General features: G+C 43.3%; 1 protein-coding gene across 1 annotated transcript; it reads right to left on the bottom strand.

The window, feature by feature from the left end:
• Window positions 1-2,297: 2,297 nt before the first annotated feature.
• Window positions 2,298-9,331, bottom strand: LOC311375706 (epiphycan-like). Its single transcript, XM_084490769.1, has 6 exons — window positions 8,889-9,331; window positions 7,434-7,602; window positions 7,187-7,345; window positions 6,479-6,681; window positions 2,900-2,995; window positions 2,298-2,521 (listed from the first exon to the last, which is right to left on the bottom strand). Exons 1-6 carry the CDS (start codon window positions 9,066-9,068, stop codon window positions 2,354-2,356), a joined length of 975 nt encoding a protein of 324 aa, XP_084346895.1. The 5' UTR covers window positions 9,069-9,331; the 3' UTR covers window positions 2,298-2,353.
• Between the last annotated feature and the right edge of the window lie 10,554 nt (window positions 9,332-19,885).

Genomic DNA, 19,885 nt, shown 5'->3' on the forward strand with positions numbered 1-19,885 from the left:
ATTCTTCGTGTGCTGTGTGTGAGTGTGTGTGGTTGTGAGTGTGTATTCTGCGTGTTGCTCAGATACAGAGGAGCCACTGGCTCATGTGCTCTACCATGTGCAGACAGTATCAGCGGAGATACTGTCAACATGATCCAGTGACTCACGCGCCATCCAGCAGCTCTGCAGCCTCAGCAGAGCGGTCTGAAGTGTTCCCCCATATGACTCATGACCTCCTCACCTCACCTGACACGGTGTTGAATCAATCAATATGAATCAGCGGAGATCACCAGAGGGTTTAGGGCCTGCAGCAAGCGGAAGTGTGAGTCCTTGTTGGGCTTCGACTACACTTTGAATACAGGTGTCCCCCACCCCCGTTCTATTCCAATGAGTCACTCAGTGAGAGATGCTGGAGCTCACACACACCCACACAAGCACACACACACACACACACACACACACACACACACTGCATGTCTGCATCAATAGACATCTAACCAACACACTCCAATGTATAAATATGTGTGACAGACAGGCCTGGGAGGGAGTGGGGCGCTGGTGGAGCGACGGCTCATTAGCTTTTCACATGTTCACTTCATGCCTCAAACCTCACCTGTCAAAGAGGCGGAAGCAGACTGTAGAGGAAAGAGGTAATGCTAAAGAGGCATGGAGAGGGTGGAAAAAGAGAGCCATGAAGGTAAGACAGAGCCAGAGAGAGCAGAACGGAATCTGGTGGAGGTCTTGTCTACCTAGAATCAGTGGTGCTGAATAACTTGACACACACACACACACACACACACACACACACACACACACACACACACACACACACACACACACACACACACACACACACACACACAGCTATTGTACATGTTAAATGATGGATGTTTGAAAGTCATCACGTTACCAAAGCAACAGCCCAGCACAGCAGAGAAATGCTTTCAGAAATAGAACAGACATTGGTCTCCTGTGCATTCATACAATCTGGCTTATTGGGGGAGTGAGAGCAGGGAGGCGGGTTTATGGTGACCAGGAGAGAGGACCGGGCCAGAGAACAGGCCATAAAGAGCACCAGAGGAAGACAATCAATTAGAGAGAGCAATGACTGTAAAGAGCACCAGGAACGTGTGATCACTTTAGAGGTTGAGAAGCAACATTCAAATCATTGTCAACATTCAAATCAAATCAATTCAAACTGACTGTGTTCCTGTGCCTCCAAATATTTTCTAAATGCAAGAACCATGCATAAGAACATGGGCATAAAGGTGACATGTCCTGGCAATACGTTGTTCGCAAAACATATGTACTAAATATCTATATTATATAAGCTAGATAAGATCAACAATTTATTATTTTTATATTATATAAAGCAGTTACCATGGGCAGCGCCAGCTATAGGAAGACACCAAACACTGGAGACAGACACCACCATGTGGCCGCCGGGTTTTACTGCGCCGTAGATTCCGGACGTTCCGCTGATTACTATTTCTTCCTTTAGATCATTTTAAAACATTTATATACGATATCAAGATGAGTGCATCACTTTTCAGATACTTTATCATTTAAAAAGCAACAATGTATCAGGAACATGTTTGTCAATTTTCAATTTGTCAGTGAATGCCTGGTTTAGTTTAGTGTCAAATGGCCGCACACGTTTCATGAGTCTCATTATTGACATATTGACATAAGACATTAACAAAGCTACTTTTATCATGAGTTGAAATGATTAACAACTGCTGTATTGCCTCCTATTGTGTTTTTAATTGAAGAGAACAACAACTATTCATCAACAAGGTATTTCTCCTCCGTTTGTCCGCAAAATCCCAGCAAAAGGTAGAACAATCAGAAGAACAGAAGGCGATTTTGGGCTTTTTCAACTTGTCCCGAGTTTCAACATTCTGACTCTCTGTCACTCACTGTCACTCACCCCATGCTCAATGACTCCTCCTCTCTCCCTCCCTACTGTCACTCACCCCATGCTAAATGACTCCCCCTCCCTCCCTACTGTCACTCACCCCATGCTAAATGACCCTCCCACATCCCCTACTGTCACTCACCCCATGCTAAATGACCCTCCCCCATCCCCTACTGTCACTCACCCCATGCTAAATGACTCCCCCTCCCACCTGTCACTCACCCCATGATAAATGACTCCCCCTCCCACCTGTCACTCACCCCATGCTAAATGACTCCCCCTCCCACTTGTCACTCACCCCATGATAAATGACTCCCCCTCCCACCTTTCACTCACCCCATGCTAAATTTCTCCCCTCCCTCCCTTCTTTGCATTGTTCTCAGCATGATTCATCATGGATCAGACAGAGTTTCCATCCCATCCTCCACACCCTGGTGGGCCCGCAGCCTCGGGCCCTCAGTGGCCCCCCAGGGGCAGCCTCGGCAGGCAGGTGTAGGCGCTGGCGAACAGGTGGAGGTGGATGGGGTTGGCGTCCAGGCGGATGTCCTCCAGGCGGGGGCGAGTGTAACTGCGGTCCTGTGCGTTACAGAAGGTGTCCTCCTGCAGGCTCTGGATGTTGTTGCTCTACAGAGATGGAAGGAGGAGGTGGAAAAGAAGTAACCAATCAGAGGGTCCTCAGGGGGCAGGGTGGGCTTATCCCTCCCCAACAACAGACGGCTGACGCAAGACATTATTACTTCAATACAGACATGTGCAAACCAACACTGCAGGTATCCTAATGAATCACATTCACCTTCGTGGTGAATGTGTATTTTATCACTTTGTAAATCATTGATGTGTAATTGATCAGTGCATTTGTTTAAGTGGCATGATTCCATAGATAAGGTTTCTACATTCCAGCGATGCTCTTTCCTTTATGTACTATGGCTCAGTGGTTAAGTGGTGCTGCTTGTTCAATGTCCCTTTGTCTTGTTTCTGTTGGGTCCAGGGTTTGTGTCCTACCTGCAGATGTAGTGCTCTCAGGCTCTCAGGCAGGGGTGTGGGAATATAACTCAGATGGTTGTTCGATAAATAAAGGAACTCAAGTTGGCTCATATCCTGAGGATGGAATAGAAGAAGCAAGGGAGAACAACATATGGTAAGACATACATTCTGCAATACATCAAGTGGCCTGGAGAGGGTGCTGTTGGTTCACATGTGGCAGGAACACAAGCGTAGTCGTGCTTTAACCCGATCCAATGGCATTTTCAGTTCAATTTAACAGAATATGAATGAAGGGGTCTGGACTCTGGATAGGTTATATTAGTGACCTTGTTTGGCTTTCATCCTTTGTATACCTACCATACAAAAGGCAAAAAGGACCTTACTAAGATTTAATAACCCTTTGTTTGATATAGGGGGCAGCTGAGGAGGAGGTGGAGCTGGAGGTGGAGCTGAGGAGGGCTGAGGAGGTCTGAGGCAGTCTGAGGAAGGCATAGGAGGTCTGAGGAGGTCTATAGAGGTCTGAGGGGATCTGAGGTCTGAGGAGGTCTGAGGTGGCCTGAGGGGATCTAAGGTCTGAGGAGGTCTGAAGAGGTCTGAGGTGGTCTGAGGAGGACTGAGGTCTGAGGTCTGAGAAGGGCGTAGGAGGTCTGAGGTCTAAGGAGGTCTGAGGTGGTCTGAGGAGGACTGAGGTGGTCTTATGAGGTTTGAGAATGTCTGAGGCAGCAAGGCAGTCTTGCCTGCAAGCCGCACTCCCATTGGTCACACCCACTACTTCGTCTACTACGTCTACTACGTCAAAACCAGTGGGTTGTCATTGAGAGTCAGGCTATATTTGTGAGTGATGCAAAGTCCCTCACTAAAAGGATCACTACATGGCCGTAATAAGCTGTGGAGTACATGTTGTATTGTGGATGGCTGATTCTAACAAAACCTATGACCTAAGGCAATCCCAGTTCTACTACTGCCATTTGAAAACACTTGTGTGTTGCTCCATATGTGCCTGTACCCATCAATCACGTCTGAATCTTGCTATGGAGTCCCATTCCGATGACATAGCGTATATATATATCTCTGAAGCAATAAATCGCTGCCGTTATCCTGTTAGAATCCCAGAAGGTAAACCTGCTATCAGACACGGACATCAAGATCACCCGCTGCCAACGTGGACACAGACACACACCCATAGACACAGTGATTGCTATGTTGATGATGCAAGAGGAAATCCATAAGTAGCTTAGGTAGCTTACCAAAGTTATTGCTTTGCTTCCCCCTGTTGTGATGTAGCCATATGTTAACCATTAGCCAGAGTGTGAACCCACTGAGGGTAGGATCAGTCTTTTCTGGTCGTAAAGAAGCAGAGACCCGTTGAGTACATCTGCTCAGCAAGAATCCAGGGAACTCTGACCATTACCTAAACCTCAAACCTTTCCTTAGTGAGTACACAGCATTCCAACTGTGGGGCTCACTCACACAGAGAATTAAACAATAATTAGTATATACCAAGCTAGTACTAGCCTGGCATCGTCAGTCAAATTGCAGACTATACTAAGTCTGGAACCTCTCTGTTCCATTTTCATTTCCAAAAGGTGTAACCAAAGGGCGCAGAACAAAATGCCACTGGATCAAAAAAAGAAAAAAAAGGTTAGACCTACAAAATAGGTATATTCAACAACTCTTGAGTGCTTCTCTTTTGAAGTCTCATCTGACATAGAAACAAAACTCCTTTTTGTTGCCACCGTCAATTTGATTCACAATCAATTTTATTCACACTCAATTTTAGTGTATTGCCTGTTCATCCCTTGGATTGTTTTGACTGTTACTGACCCTGCCTGTTTTATAAACTCTTTTGCTCCATTGTGTGGACTCGCAACACTATTTCTCCCTGGAGGAGCAGAAAAGCCAAAAGGCTATTCTGCTCCTCCAGGGAGAAATAGTGTTGCAGACTATGCCATCTCATTCTGTACACTCGAGGGTGAACGTGGCTGAGATCAAGACAGCCTCATGTCATTGATTTGTCATCCTGAGTTCAAGACCCCAGTCTGATGATGTTTCCATATAATTGTGATGGAACTCACAGCGCTTAACATTATTATTTAATTTGATTGATTCAGTGTTTAACGTAGAGCACTGTTGGTTTTGTTGAATAATTGTCACCCATTCATTCTGATAATAAATAATTGTATATTACAAACCATAATGGACACTCTTACTTTAAATCCTCCACTTTAAATTGAGCATTATCAATATTGAGTAATATGACAAAACTTGTGATATCATTTTTGGCCATATATTCCAGCCCTAATTACTTATTTTGATCTGTACAGAAATCATACAATATGTCAAATATAATTCCAACCAATAGGGCCCTTTGAATCCCGGAAGGACCTCCCACACTAACACCCATTGGATAAGTCTGACAGCGTCAGCTCACAAGAGCCAATCAGGAGAGGCTTCCCATTTAGGCAGAGCCTCAAACTTTGGGGGAACAAAACAATTATTATTATTATATTTATAGTTTAGTGTTCACCCTCCAAACTGACCTCAGGTTCACTTATGTGACTCCTTTACTACATTGTTTTATCAGAAAAAAATATCTAACCATTTTACCTAAGTGAAGATGTGCTCAAGTTCTATACGACAGCAACAAATTGTTGAATCCGTTTGAAACACTGTTAGAAAAATATGTCAGCGGATGAACTCAAATCCACAAGAAGGCTTGAGGTGCTCTGATCTTTGCAAAACTAAAAAGATGCCAGATTTTGTTTCCTCGTTTTACATATATCAAAAGTTTTACCATGTGAATTGTGATTTAGCAAATTTAAAGACATATACTTGCTGTAGAATCAATCAATCTGATCTTTCTCTTATTTTTTAGACATCTTAAAACGTATTTCCTTTGTTTAATGAGTGCAACAACAATGTAGCAACAACAACTGCTACAATGAAACAAGGTGTAATTTCCCTAGTTCCTAAGCATGATGAGGACTTCCTGCGTACAGACAATTGGCTTCCTGTCACTTTTAAACAGACAAACTTCTCAAACAGGTGAGCTCATGAAAAGTCGATATATAAGTAACAATATTAGAAGATGATGGTGTAAATCTGTAAACTACCCTTACATCGAAACAGGCTTGTGACCTTTGTGTAAACTGCGTATCCAGATTTATCTAGGTACATAAATTTGTTGATGTATCTGTTTACACTCTTGTGTAAACATGGACTCATGGTTCGGGGAATTCATCGTACTTCTTCAATCACAGTTGCTCAAAATACAACTCTTCTCAGTGACGGAGAAACAGAGGGAGGGAGGGAGGGAGGAAGGGAGGGAGGGAGAGCGAGAAGAGGGAGATTAGTTGTTTTGGGGTTTAGTTTAAAAATCGTACCCTCTTCTGCTCTCTACTACGCTCTCCCTTTACAATTAATGGATCTGCAGCAACTTTAATTTAAGAAAGATTTAAGGAAGGCTTTACTTTACTACTTAGTCTAATGTCTAATTTACACCCTCTTTCCTCCTAATTGCAGTCAGAAGTATTGCAGTCAGAAGTATCAATTGAATATCACCGAACGGAGCTAGAATTGTGCATCCAACTCAATTACCTTGAATCCTTCCAGATGCATCCCAGCAGAAGTCAGTCGGTTGTTGCGGATGTCGATGTGCCGCATGGTGACGGGCAGCCAGGGCAGGGCCTGCAGGAGGTTGTCAGACAGAACTATCTGCTCCAACTGTGGTACACTCCGGAACACGTCCTCCTCCATGTCCGAGATCTGGTTCCCTGTAAGGTCGATTCCTTTCAGCTTGTCTATGAAATGGAGACAATGTTGCACATATTTTAATCTATATTTATTGTTTTAACCTGTTTTTTTCCCTACAGAGAGCAAGAGAGAGATAGGCAGAACGGTTGTTTCTTTCTCATCATGTTGTGGCGATCACAGCTGTGTGTTGCCAGGTCGTTGTGTTCCAGGATGGAAACCTGGACTCACGTGCCGCTCGCCACAATATTGGAATAATTCTTATATATATATATATATATATATATATTTCTTGCTTGAAAGACAGATCAGCGGATCCCCTCAGAGGAAATAAATCAACCCCACTAACACTCAATGTTAGCATAGATGTTTTCAGTGGCATGAGAGCTCCATTCATGAAGGTGTTGACCGGTAGAACATGGGAGCTCTGAAACTCACCCAAAGGTTGGTTTTTAGAGCAGTAATTCAGAACATAAAACAGGACATGTTGATTATGACAACAACAGTAACCACAGCATAAACAATACTAATTCTTAATGTTATCTGTTCTCTTACTCAAGTTGATGAAGTCTGTGTTCCTAACGTGCTGGATCTTGTTGAAGCGACCGTAGAAGTGGGTGGTATCTTTGGGGAGGGGTGGGATTGTCTTCAGGTCCGAGTCATCGCAGTAAACACTTCCACTCAAACACACACACAGCAGACAGGTGGGCATGCCTTCAGACAGAGTACAGTATGGGTTCAGGTGAAGCGGAGACACAAACCTAATGAAGTGCATGACTTTGTGTTATGAGTCCAGACTCACCCAGGCCGGTTTCAGGCCCGAAGAGGCCGGGTCCCTTGAAGTCCAGTGGGACCAGGTCAGGGGCCAGGGACAGAGCGGCTGGGGCCCCGTTCTCCTCAGAGGGTTCAGAGGGCCCATGGGCTGGAGGAGGGCCTTCCTGTTCAGGGGGAGCCAGTGTACCAACCTCCATCTTCTCGCCACCAGGACAGCCCCAAGAAAGAGTTGGATGTCAAAGTACAGTTTTATGTGTACTCTATAACTCACTACCCAGCTCATCTAAACGACAAGGTGCATTTTTCAAAGAGTAAACACTTAACACACTAATAAAAATATATTGACAGTACTTTCACATTTAATGATATAATAATAAAAGAGAAATGTGTGTTTCCCAGTCAAGGTTAATGTTAAAGTGGAATAATCAAGGGTGGATCATTTAAAACAGGGATGGGCAACTGGCGGTCCGTGGACCACATACGGCCCGCATCCTCACTCTGTGAGGCCCGCAGATAATTTAAGATTAAGGTTGTTTTTTTTACAGAAAACTCGATCAACAAAAACCATACCTTTCAGTCAAGATGAGAAGCTGAGTATCTTTTGATGAGTATGATGAGTATCTTTTCATAGAATTCAAAGGCAAACCCATGTGTCTAGTTTGCTTAGAAACAATATCAGTCATGAAAGATTTCAACTTAAGTCGCCACTACTACAACTGCACTGAATATAATGCTAGTTGTTGCACTTAATGTTGGGCCACTGTTTTTCAGTTTTTTCATCATTGAATGATGATGTATGTGAGCCCTTTGCACTGAAAAAAAGAAGAAAAACTCATAACTCGTGGCTTTTAAAACAAACTTGTTGTGTTTGTCGTTTAACAAGAGTATAGACATGTTAAAAATGGCATTTGAGCATGGAAAATATGAAATTAATGTATGTTGGTTCAATTAACATATATAAGCTATGAATCTGAATGATTTTTTAGGTAGTGGCCATCCCCAAAATGCACCAGAATACAGGAAATCACATCTACCAAATTCAAAATTTTCTGGGGGAGGACCCCGAGACCCCCCGTCCATGACTACACCACACCAACAACGTTCATCACCAGCCACCACTGATACAGTCATATATCTACACATAATTTGTTATTATTTTTGAATTATTTTATAGCTTCTCACATATCCAATTGGGTGAAGAGCGCGGTCATGTGGCCCTCTGATGGTGATGATGAAAAATTGTGTCCCTCTTAATCATGAAAGTTGCCCATCCCTGATTCAAAAATACCAATCCACTGATTATACGGTATATATTTGTATTTTTAATATTTTTGTGTATGATTTTCTATTAAACAGAACAATAATACACACAAATAGCCGGAGTAGAAAAGGTACATGTTGTAGTTGAAATGTTATTTGCCCTTCAGGCGTGTCACTGGACCAGTCTATATGCCCTCAGCTACACGCTGGTGGACACTCTTACCTCCTGATCCAGATCATCATAGTCGTAACTTTCTCCAAAACCATTGGGGTCTAGGTTGTCCCAGTCCGGCGCATTGTTCAGGTCATAGTCGTCCCCTTCTATGTCCCCAACACTGGGCCGGGGGAGCAGGAGGATGAGGGCTGCGGTCAGAGAGACCAGCAAGGGGTGCAGAGCCATCATTATGTCATGCGTTGAAGGTACCTGTCAGCAGAACATAATGAGAGTAATGAGAGTCGTTTCAACGTGCTCTACTCTGACTGTATCCCTGGCCAGGCAAGGGTTAAGGTAACTTTTGTGTGGCCTCACAAAATGATTTCCGTACTCTCACATCAAAGTACGCCAAACTATGAGGTGGATAGCACGATTAGGAAGGCTATCTGGTTCCATGGGTGTTGTTTTTTTTCTCCCACTGCAATGCTACTTGATGGCTTTTTGACTTGTGCTCTACGTCTACGCCTCTAACTGCTTCATCTGCATCTACCATTGAAGATTTCCTTTTCATTTCACGTTTTTGCTCATATACTATTACAAGTAAACAAGTATTACTTCAGTGATATTTTCTCAAAAAAATAAATTGAATCTGAACTTTTATTAATTATTAACTTTGTCTTTTAATCTCTACCCCATTTGGTTCATTTAACATATATGGTGGATGTATCCTGGCATACCTGGTTGACCATTGTGTCATAGTAAAGGATTTTAGGAATAAACAAACTTAATACCTAGAATGTAACACCTAAGCACATTGTCTACTTTATTAGCAATCAGCTTCCTTTGTCTACTTAAGTGGCCCATAAACAGCTGTATGTTAGAGTCAACAATGACGTTTCTAAGAACAGATGGGAGCACACACACACACACACACACACACACACACACACACACACACAGGCACAATACACACACACACACACACACACACAGACAAACACACAAACACACACACACACACACACACACACACACACACACACACACACACACACAGGCACAATACACACACACACACACACACACACACACAGTACCCTTTGAGATATTTGTTCAAACCTGTTAATACAAATCAAATCGATGCTTTCAACTGCTTTTTTAAGGAATTTGGATCTTGATAGTCTCTGAGAAATGAAGTCAAAAGATACATCTTGCAAATAAATTGGAGGTTGAGTTGCTTTCCCATGGGTCGAGGGACCAGGTCCACCCAGGAACCGGGTCCACCCAGGGACCTGGTCCACCCAGGGTCCGTGTCCGTTCAGGGACTGGGTCCACCAAGGGACCTGGTCCACCCAGGGTCCGGGTCCGCTCAGGGACCTGGTCCACCCAGGGACCGGGTCCGTCCAGGAACCGGGTCCACCCAGGGACTGGGTCCACCCAGGGTCCGGGTCCGCTCAGGGACCTGGTCCACCCAGGGACCGGGTCCACCCAGGGACCGGGTCCGTCCAGGAACCGGGTCCACCCAGGGACCGGGTCCACCCAGGGTCCAGGTCCACTCAGGAACCGGGTCCATCCAGGGACCGGGTCCACCCAGGGTCCGTGTCCGCTCAGGAACCGGGTCCACCCAGGGTCCGGGTCCGTTCAGGGATCGGGTCCACCCAGGGTCCGGGTCCGTTCAGGGATCGGGTCCACCCAGGGTCCGTGTCCGTTCAGGGACCGGGTCAACCCAGATCCTGCATGGGCCACCCAGGTCCCGGGCCACTCAGGTCCCGGGCCACCCAGGTACATCATCACAAAGAAACACATTGTTTCACAAGCCGCCTTGATGGTGAACCGCCTTAGACCCCCTCTTTGTGGCTGATGGTCCATCTGTCAACTCATCTAATGCAAAGCAATTACCTGCACAGAATCTTATTACGCAGATATAGGAGTGATTCAAGGTGAACCAACAATAAAAGATGTCCCTTCCCCCTCCAAGATTAAATCAAAGCCGAGGGATGGTACTTACAGGCTCGGTTCTTCAGCGTCTTAGTCTTCGTCCTTATGGGTCCTTGCTTCCTCGGTGCAGGGAGCTGTCAGACGGTTCCCAGCGGAGGTATTGACCCGTTGCTTCCTTGGCCACAGTGATAAGTGTCTGACCGGTAAAGCCAGGTCATTATGGGAGGGAGGACAGTGAGGCTCCGTGGTCATTATGGGAGGGAGGACAGTTTAGCTGCGTCTGTGTGCTCAGCTGTTCCATTTAACACACACATAGGAAGGGACCAAAGCAGCACCCTCCCTCTAGGGTATTACTGTACATTGTTGATTAAAACAATATAAAGATATCAAGAATAATGAAATACATTCTCCTTTGAAAGTACATTCTTTTGGAATGTCAATTGATGTATATTTTTTCCAATTGTTTTTATTTCTCTTCTACTTGGAGAAGTTCAATTGTTTTAGTTTGCAGACTTTTAGCACAGCAAATGATATATAATGATATATATATATGTATTTATACAGTATAAGACACAATAAGGAGATGATTTAGTGGAAAGGGAGATGTGTTGATGTGGAGTTTGGGATGGTCAAATTTGAATAAAGTTTTCTTAGCTGTGTAATCTTTCCAAATCTCCAAGTCTCTACCATTGGTAGATGGTACCGATGGCATACAGGACTTCTTTAGACATTTGGGATGTTTTTATTCCTGACCCTTTTTCGTAAATTGCATATATCTTAAATGCAGAAACCACTTTAAAACACAAGGCGCCCTGTGGCCCTTCTTGGTTGTTCTGAACAAAGCACAAACTAAATGATGAATGATGAATGGTTAGCATCTCTGTGGCCTTCCCTATAGACGAAGCCTGGGAACCAGACGATCTGCCAGATCATGTTTTATTTTCTCTTGCATATGACTCTGGCCCCCCTCCCGTTCAGACAGGTTTCCAGTGGTTCTGGCATGGGTCAGGCCAATCACAACCATTTATCTTATATGGGGCAGGGTTTAAAACAATGTTTTGCAAACAATGTGCACATTAGAACACTATGGGGGAAACCTGAAATTAGCATTAGAAACCAGCATAATATTAATTTGTGAAATGGTCATGGATGTCAGGCTACAGGAGAAGAGATTGACATTGTTCATTGTGTTATAGAAGATGGCATTTTTGGAACATCTTTCAACTACAAAAAAAAACACGTCAAAAAGTGGGAAGGTTTGTTTGCGTCAAGAGTGAACTTATGACTCCAAACTCTCCTCTGAATGATGAGCGATCTTAGGAAATAGGAATGTTAGGAATGTTGCCTACTCTAAGAGGCTTGATGAACTATGGGCCTGGAAGGCTCAAGCATGGATGGTCTAAACAAGGGAATCTAATCTACCTTTTTTACATGTCAACCTAAAAACGATTGTGTCGAGAGCGATGAACCAATCAGTGGATCAATTGAACGCCCATTCCTCTCCCTCCCTCAGAGGGGCTCTCGTTTATCTCCACGTGATAGTGATCATTAAGTAAGAGAGGAATGGTTTCATGGGGTACCGTGTTGCTGATCATATCTTGGCCTGTGTCCTGAGAAATGTTTTAAAGATAACCTGAGATGGCTACAAAAGAGTACAATAACAGCTGTACACCACTGCTAACTAGCTGCACATGAGAAAAGCATTCAGCGTAGCGTTCCTTTTTCATGATGACCTGAAACTCCCTCCCCAGAGCACTGGGTGGAACAATCCTTTTTACATTTTTGAAAGAGGCGTTAAACAGGCTGAAGGCCATGCTGATTTGCACTAGAACCACATCAATGTAACAGAACATTCTATTTTCTTCCCACAGATAGATCCTCTAAACACTTCCATATGTTGGGCATGGGTAATCAACTTCCATCCGCTAGCAACACCAAAGGCATATAATGGTATGTTAGGTGTTGGCTAGCAGCATCATGAGTTCATCGGTATCTCACAAGTTCACATTCTGTTTCTCTCTGCAGATCAGTCTAGGACCAGTACATTGATGAAATATCCAATCAGCGCTTTGGGGAAGGGATTCAGTTCATGGCAAGAATGTCACTCTGGGTCCACCTATTGTCACGTTTCCCTGAATTAACCTGTGTTCAGTTGGAGTGAGCCTTAAAGAGACAGGAGCTAAAACCAAGCCTTTCTGACAAAGAGTGAAAGCAGTTAGCAGATAGATTAATAGCTAGATTATATGTTTACATTAAACAATGTTAACAAATTATAGTAGAACCCCCAAATGAAATTATTAACCACAACAAAATGCATAATATGACCCCTTTAATACAATTTCATAGTTGTTCTACAAAAGTAAACAGGGAGTTTAGACTGGGTTCTTTTAAAGGGAGAAATCCATCCTTCATTCATCCCTGGGACACTTTGGAAACAATATAGGCCCCTTTGTGGAGGATGGAAAGCCTCAGATCCTATAGCTGTCAACGCTATTGGACCTGTGTTTGGATGCATTAAGAAGGACAGGTTGGCAGTAAGTGAAGGCACACCTACTGTGAGCAGAGAACCTGTGTTCACCACAGAGCAGAACGCCATATTGTTAGAGTACGTCCTCAGGGCTGCTGACTAATATTATGATTTAAGTCCCAAAGGTACGATAATAAATTGATCGACACAAGCTTAGCTAGGCCAACAAGCCTTAATAAAAACAATTCACAAATCTGAGTAATCCAAAAACACTATTTCACTGCAAAGGGTATTTTGAATATGGATGAGACAGAGGTCCCCACCCCCCAACTGAAGGTTCTTGCCATAAAAGCATGGAACACGTGTTCCTGTGACAATGTGATGTGCAGTGAATGCCATGGGAATTCAAGCCCTCCGTACGTTGTGTTCCCCAGGAAAAACTTCCACCCTGATATAATCAGGGATGTCCTCCCTGGCTCTATAGAAACGGCATACAAAACAGCCTGATTGATGCAGGCTTCTTTGGCCACTTCCAAACCCATAGCCTCTAACACAGACAGTCTTGTTTATCCTTGACAATGATCACTCCCACATGTCCTTGAATTGACTTTAGTCAGGGTTCTGGCACACTGTTCCCACAAGTTGACGCCATTGAACCAGTGTGTTCAAGAAGAGGGTTTACACCTTTTCTGAAAGCTTGATGAAACTTCATCCGGGCACGACAATGTACAATGTGTCTTAGTCGATGACGTATCCAGGCCAATCAGGGACTGTGTCGTACTTGATGACTTCAAATACAGGCCGCTGCTGGAAAATGGCTAATGGTGTCTCCTGAAGCAGCAAGCGATAACGTTAACATTAGCCCTAAGAAATAGATTCAAAACTGTTAAAGCTGCAGGGTGTCTGAGTGGAAAACACGTTTTCGATGTTCTTCCAACATGATTGTTACGCTGATTGGCTGAAGGAGTTTGTTAAAGCAAATACTCCCGTGCTGAAGGTCCAGAATTATCCAGATAGCAAAACAGAATCGGATTCCACGTGATCAGGATGGTCTCCAGTAGATATCTTCAAGTCCACTTCTGGGTGAGAAGTGAATTTTCATTTATGCCTGGCTTTTTCAATCTGGACGAAGCAGAGAAGGATGTTGGCACCAAGATTGCTATAGATCTGCATTTTTCATTCTTTTTTTTACTTGGTTTTAAATGGAGTATGATTATGTTTTTAATAATTATAAATTGTTTCATAGCACATTTGCTGGTTTAGTATATTATTCAAAATGTTTGTCTGTTTTTATTTGTTACAATATTTGTCTTTTTTTGGATTATGTGGTGTTTGACAGGGGAGATATTCAAAAATTCACAAAAGAAGAACAAACATTAAAATTGTATGTACAATCGTATATTTTTGTTTGTTATTTAAATATGCAATGCAGTCGAAAATATCTGTTTTAGTTTTTGATTTGTGCTGATTGTTGATGTTCTAATGCATAATTTGTTGGCCAGTTCAACAGAGGTTGCCTGCAGAACAGTAACAGTTTCTTTCTCTATGGGATGTAGGAAAGGAGAACGTACATATGGAGGTGATTGACTTCTTCACTCAGCCACAGCTGGGTCTAGTGCTGCACCAATCTGAGGACACCTAGGGATGGTGGATGTTTGATCAGTCTATAACTATAAACCCTGCTGGATTGTCCTCTGTGTTTATAAGAATAATGTTTGTCATTGCATAACTTGTCTCCCGCTGGATTCCTGTTGAACCAAAGTCAGGGTAGAGCAGAGACAATATGTTCAGTCAAACCCAGGGTTCAGTCCATGGTTGTTGTTTAAATTTTGAAATACCATCAAATGTGAGGCTCTTCTGTTTAGTACTGATAGTAGTCATATATTCCATTCTGTCAACCACTGAAAGCGGAGGACCTGCCACTATTGGACAATAGGGGAGCTGTGCCTACTAGTCGCTATAGATTCAGTAGTGTATGATACTAGGCATAAACCATGTGTCATGTTCTGTCTTTGTCCTTATTTAATTTAGTGTCCCTTCTCCCCTTGTCCACCAGATGTCCCTCTACGTTTTCCCTCCCCTCCCCCTTCTCCAGACTGCAATCCTCTCATTCCTCTCACCTGTGTCCTCATCTATCGTCCCACCTGCACCTCATTCCCCGACACTCTCTACCATTTATACTGGTTCACCTCCCTTGTTCCCTTGTCAGTTCTTTGTTGTTGTTGTTGTCATGTCCAGTGTTTCCAAGTTGTAATGGTTTTTTGCTTGTTCATGGAACAGATATTGAGTTGCTTAATTAAAGCCCTTCGGTCCAGAGTCGTCTGCATTTTGATCTATCCCTCCTTGCTTCTGCTGCCCCGCCAGAAACCCACTCTGGCACTATTGTGGTACACTTATACTTCTTCTGAATTGATCATTTGAATTCTTCCTCTCAAAAAAATATTTATTTAACTAATTTGCCTTGGGTTAATTAAGGTTAATCGATATAGGTTATTTTTCTTAACCAAATAAAATGTTTTGTAATAAATATGGTTGTACTGGCACTTTTATTGTGCTGTAAAATATTTAGGTGTTTTGTATTTCAAACCTGTCTTAACTGAGGGGTGTTCCAAGAACGGAGGTTTAACAAACACCGAGTTAACGCTGAACTCTAGGTTGTCCGATCCTGTGCCGACTAACCCAGAGCTGTCGGTTCCACAGCACCGGTTATGAATTAGTTCAATCAACACGGGGTTGGTTAACACAGGGTTGTGCGCGTTCACGGCAAACCTATAAAGACGTGATGTATGGATCATGGAAATCCTGATCAAAATGGCGAAACGGGCCGCATATTTTACCGATCAAGGTACTAATTATTCTTTTTCCTCCCTCAGCAACTAAAGAATAAAAATGATGGAAGAAAAGTGTTTATTTTATTTATTTTTATTTAAATGATTTCTGCAAATGTGGTCTCGCATCCTTTGTCAGCCCTTACAAACATTTGCGAATGTGTTCCTCCTCGAGGAACGGGTAAAGTGGGGAGGCATCTCTTTGCGCAGAGTGGCTATATTGTGGAGGACGGCGCATGCAACAATTACATCGCATGCCCGTTCCGGACAAACTCTTAGTCCACGTAGGCATTGGAATCTGGACTTCAATATCCAGAATGTATTTTCAATCTTAACGCGGGTTCTGCTGTGTGCCAGGTTAAATGTTGTCTGTGGTCCAGGAGCGGGATTAGGGTACGGGGTGATGAGCGTCGGGAGGCATTGATACCCTCGATCTCCTAGGAGATCCCCATCGAATTGCCCTGCGATCAAATACAAACTTTGAGCTATCTTGCACAAGCACAACAATTATATGAGGTCTATGATATGTTCATAATGCAACGCACCCTGTTGAAATGTATTGCTCACATTGGATGTGTGCCATCAATGCACCCAATTACATTAGGAAATCCTGAAATATAACACCCAGATGAAAAGTCAACAAGGATAATTTCGGAGCCATTTGGGAACACTTAAAGTAGATAATGCTGACCTGCAAGTTGGTGAAACTCCATGAAGTTACGCAACAACCGCTTCAGCGCAAGACAGACGCACGGAGCGGCAGACGGTAGCTTTGCCTATGTGCTCAGCATCTCCTACACTGTACAAAAAGCTACCCGTCGCAAAAAAACGGAAAGCTATGCAAATTGTTTGTAGTGAACTGAGGGCAGATCCACGATTGGTAACATTTGCAATGTAGGGTTGGAGAAGGCTATTTAAATATATCAAAGAATCACGTGAAAAACTATATCTCTCCAGCAAAAAGTCATCCGGAAAGGACAATATGTCGAGCCGTGGTCTAATTAATCTCTCTGTGAATTGCATATATATATTGATATCAACAGGCGAACACGTAAAAGCTGCGATAAACGTGGGTTTAAATAGCCTACTCTGAGCAAAACCGGGTTATCTTCCAAACTTAACCTGCGCAAAACCTGCTCCGACCAGGTTTGATTGAGAGCATATGTTTCCATAGCAACTTACATGCCGTGGTCATTTTGGAACGGAAAACCTAGGGTTGCCGCTAACCCTGGGTTAACTTAGCTGGGTAAGTGATAAAACCGGCTTTGTGGAACACCCCTCTGGTGTTTAGTGTGTATTTGTGTCTGTGCCATTGTTGTTCATTCATTTGAACTCTCACTGCCTGGTCTGGGAGGCTCAATCTGTCATACACAGAGATGAGGAAGAGGTTTCAGAATCTGGTAGGCTGCTAGTCCTAAAACCTCACATTTCGCTTTTTGATTAGTTTAGAATTGATTAGTTAATAATTCCCATTCATGGTTTAAATGAAGACATCCATCCTGTCCAAATATATTGCAATGTAAAACCTCTGACATTGCCTCTGACTGGTCCCTTGTTCTCAGCACAATTCTGAAAAGCCCTCTGTCAACTCTTCTCCTCTTCCCTCTGGTAATCGGCCAGTTTGTCCCCTGGCTTTTACCACAAGACCCACCAACAGAATGAGCAGGGCCAAACAGCAGCCTCAGACAACTGCACCCTCCCTAACCATGTACTCACTATATCCTGGTAAAGAAATACAATAAAAATAGGCAAATGGTACTGGGTTGACCGTCTCACACCCTCGTTTGGAATGCCCAGCCGCCAAAACATCTGAGTTCCACAATTACATAGGGTGTTCTACAGGGGCCGGAGTTGGGCCATTTCTTTTAGTTTATTTCTTTCCCCATGGCCATATCCTCTGTCACCAGAATGTTCCCTTCTACTACCTCACCCAGCGCTACATTTCCACCACCAAAAAAAGTTTTCTTGGACAATACTTCCTCCTTGGCAACACACATTTGAAGCATACTGCCTCTCCATCTCCAGAACATACCACGACCTCACCAACCCTCTCCCAGGCCAGCAGGGAGGTTCTGCACCCGTTCTAGTCACCCATAAGATAAAATGGTCTACATGTAATAACTGGTTGATCCAAAATGGGATCAGGTGGTTGTATAAGGACACTGGTCAGGGTAGAGGAGAACTGGTGAATTAGATGGGGGGTCACATGTTTCCCTGCAATGGTATACTGACATAGACCCATAGATAGTACAGACACAGCTAAATAAAAAGCTATATTAGTAGAATATATTAAGAAATATTATTTATGCATTTCTACTACTTTTACATGATCATATTACCATTGCATAAAACAGAGAGCAGTTGTAACAGTGACTTATGAAAGAACCTGTGAGTACCAACAATTAACCCACAGACATCTTCAAACCTTTTAGACTTACAAACATAGTGATCCATTTGTTGTTTTGGTTGGTTAGAGTGAGACAGAGAAAGGTATGCATGAAACATTGTAAATCTTCCACCCTTGACAGAATGTGTTAAAAGACAAAAGATGAGGAAGCTGACTCACAGCCATCATGTGACCCATCGCCATCAATCAAACATGACCAGCCATATCTTATTATAGGCTATACAGTTTTGTTTTTTTCATAAGCATAAGAGCATTGTTATATTACATAGCATTTGATTGTATTTTTCTTTGTAAAATCTTAACTAAATAACTAAGTGGTTTAATCCGTGAATGTATCTGAATTCTATCATGATGAATTGAGCTGAACTCAGGTAGAGGCTTGTTTTTTGCCCTCTGTCAAGACAAAAAACCAAACGGCTTGATGCAACACTTGTCTCTCTCTATACCTCTTTGATACATGTCTGTGGACATCAAAGTGAGGCAACACAAATTGAGGCTGACCTAGTTGTCTCAATGATCTAATAATCAACCCTCAGTTCCTCCTTCCCCTTTCCTCTGGTCTTTTGTTGACCAAACAACGACCAGAGACACTGAGAGCCCTGACTTGCTGTCCTTAAGGCCGCTGCTTAGCTGGACAGATGCTAAGGATCTCTTTTAGGTGTCAATAATGTGAAGGCAAGCCGTAAAGCCCTGAAACCCGGAGCTTATCCAAGGAAGCAACAGAGGTGGACACACACACACACACACACACACGCACACACACACACACACACACACACACACACACACACACACACACACACACACACACACACACACACACACAAACACATCGTATACACACGCATGCGCTCGGCCACATACACACACACACACACACACACACACACACACACACACACACACACACACACACACATACCCTCCCACTTTCTTTCTGTTCCTCTCGGCAGCTCGCTCAGCATGTATGGGCAGTGCTGTAGCAGGTCTCTGGGAGTCAGTTGGCCCGCTGGTCCATTCTGCTTCTGTACTACGCTGCTCACCTCCCACAGACCAGACCTCTGTGCCAATGACTGTAAAAGAGGACTTTGCTATTCTTTATGTGCCCCGGTCAGCCAGATGAACACACACAATCTGGAACTTACAGCCAAGGTAAGAATTAGTATTGAGAGAATTGTATTGAAAATACAATACAGGATTGTTATATTAAGTTTAAGACTAAACATTACTAGTGGTTACTCACTGTTTATATTCATTCATTGGAACAGGAGACACTGGAGAAATGCATTGAGATATAATGCATCACCATGGATGATTAAAGAGTCAGAATGCAGGCCGTGGAAGCCGGGACACATTCCTTACAAAGTCGTAGACTTTCTTTGTTCAAAAAAACATATTTTCTTATTCATCCTTTATGGAAACATCT

This window comes from Micromesistius poutassou, assembly GCF_964030765.1.
Source record: "Micromesistius poutassou genome assembly, contig: SCAFFOLD_3026, whole genome shotgun sequence".
In the NCBI taxonomy this organism is placed as follows: Eukaryota; Metazoa; Chordata; class Actinopteri; order Gadiformes; family Gadidae; genus Micromesistius; species Micromesistius poutassou.

Excerpts from the sequence above, each read along its gene's own strand:
- LOC311375706 (XM_084490769.1), bottom strand. The coding sequence starts at position 9,068 with ATGATGGCTCTGCACCCCTTGCTGGTCTCTCTGACCGCAGCCCTCATC. Across the intron at positions 6,682-7,186 it reads CACAGACTTCATCAACTTGA|ACAAGCTGAAAGGAATCGAC; the intron begins GTAAGAGAACAG and ends TCCATTTCATAG. Across the intron at positions 2,522-2,899 it reads TGAGAGCACTACATCTGCAG|AGCAACAACATCCAGAGCCT; the intron begins GTAGGACACAAA and ends CCATCTCTGTAG.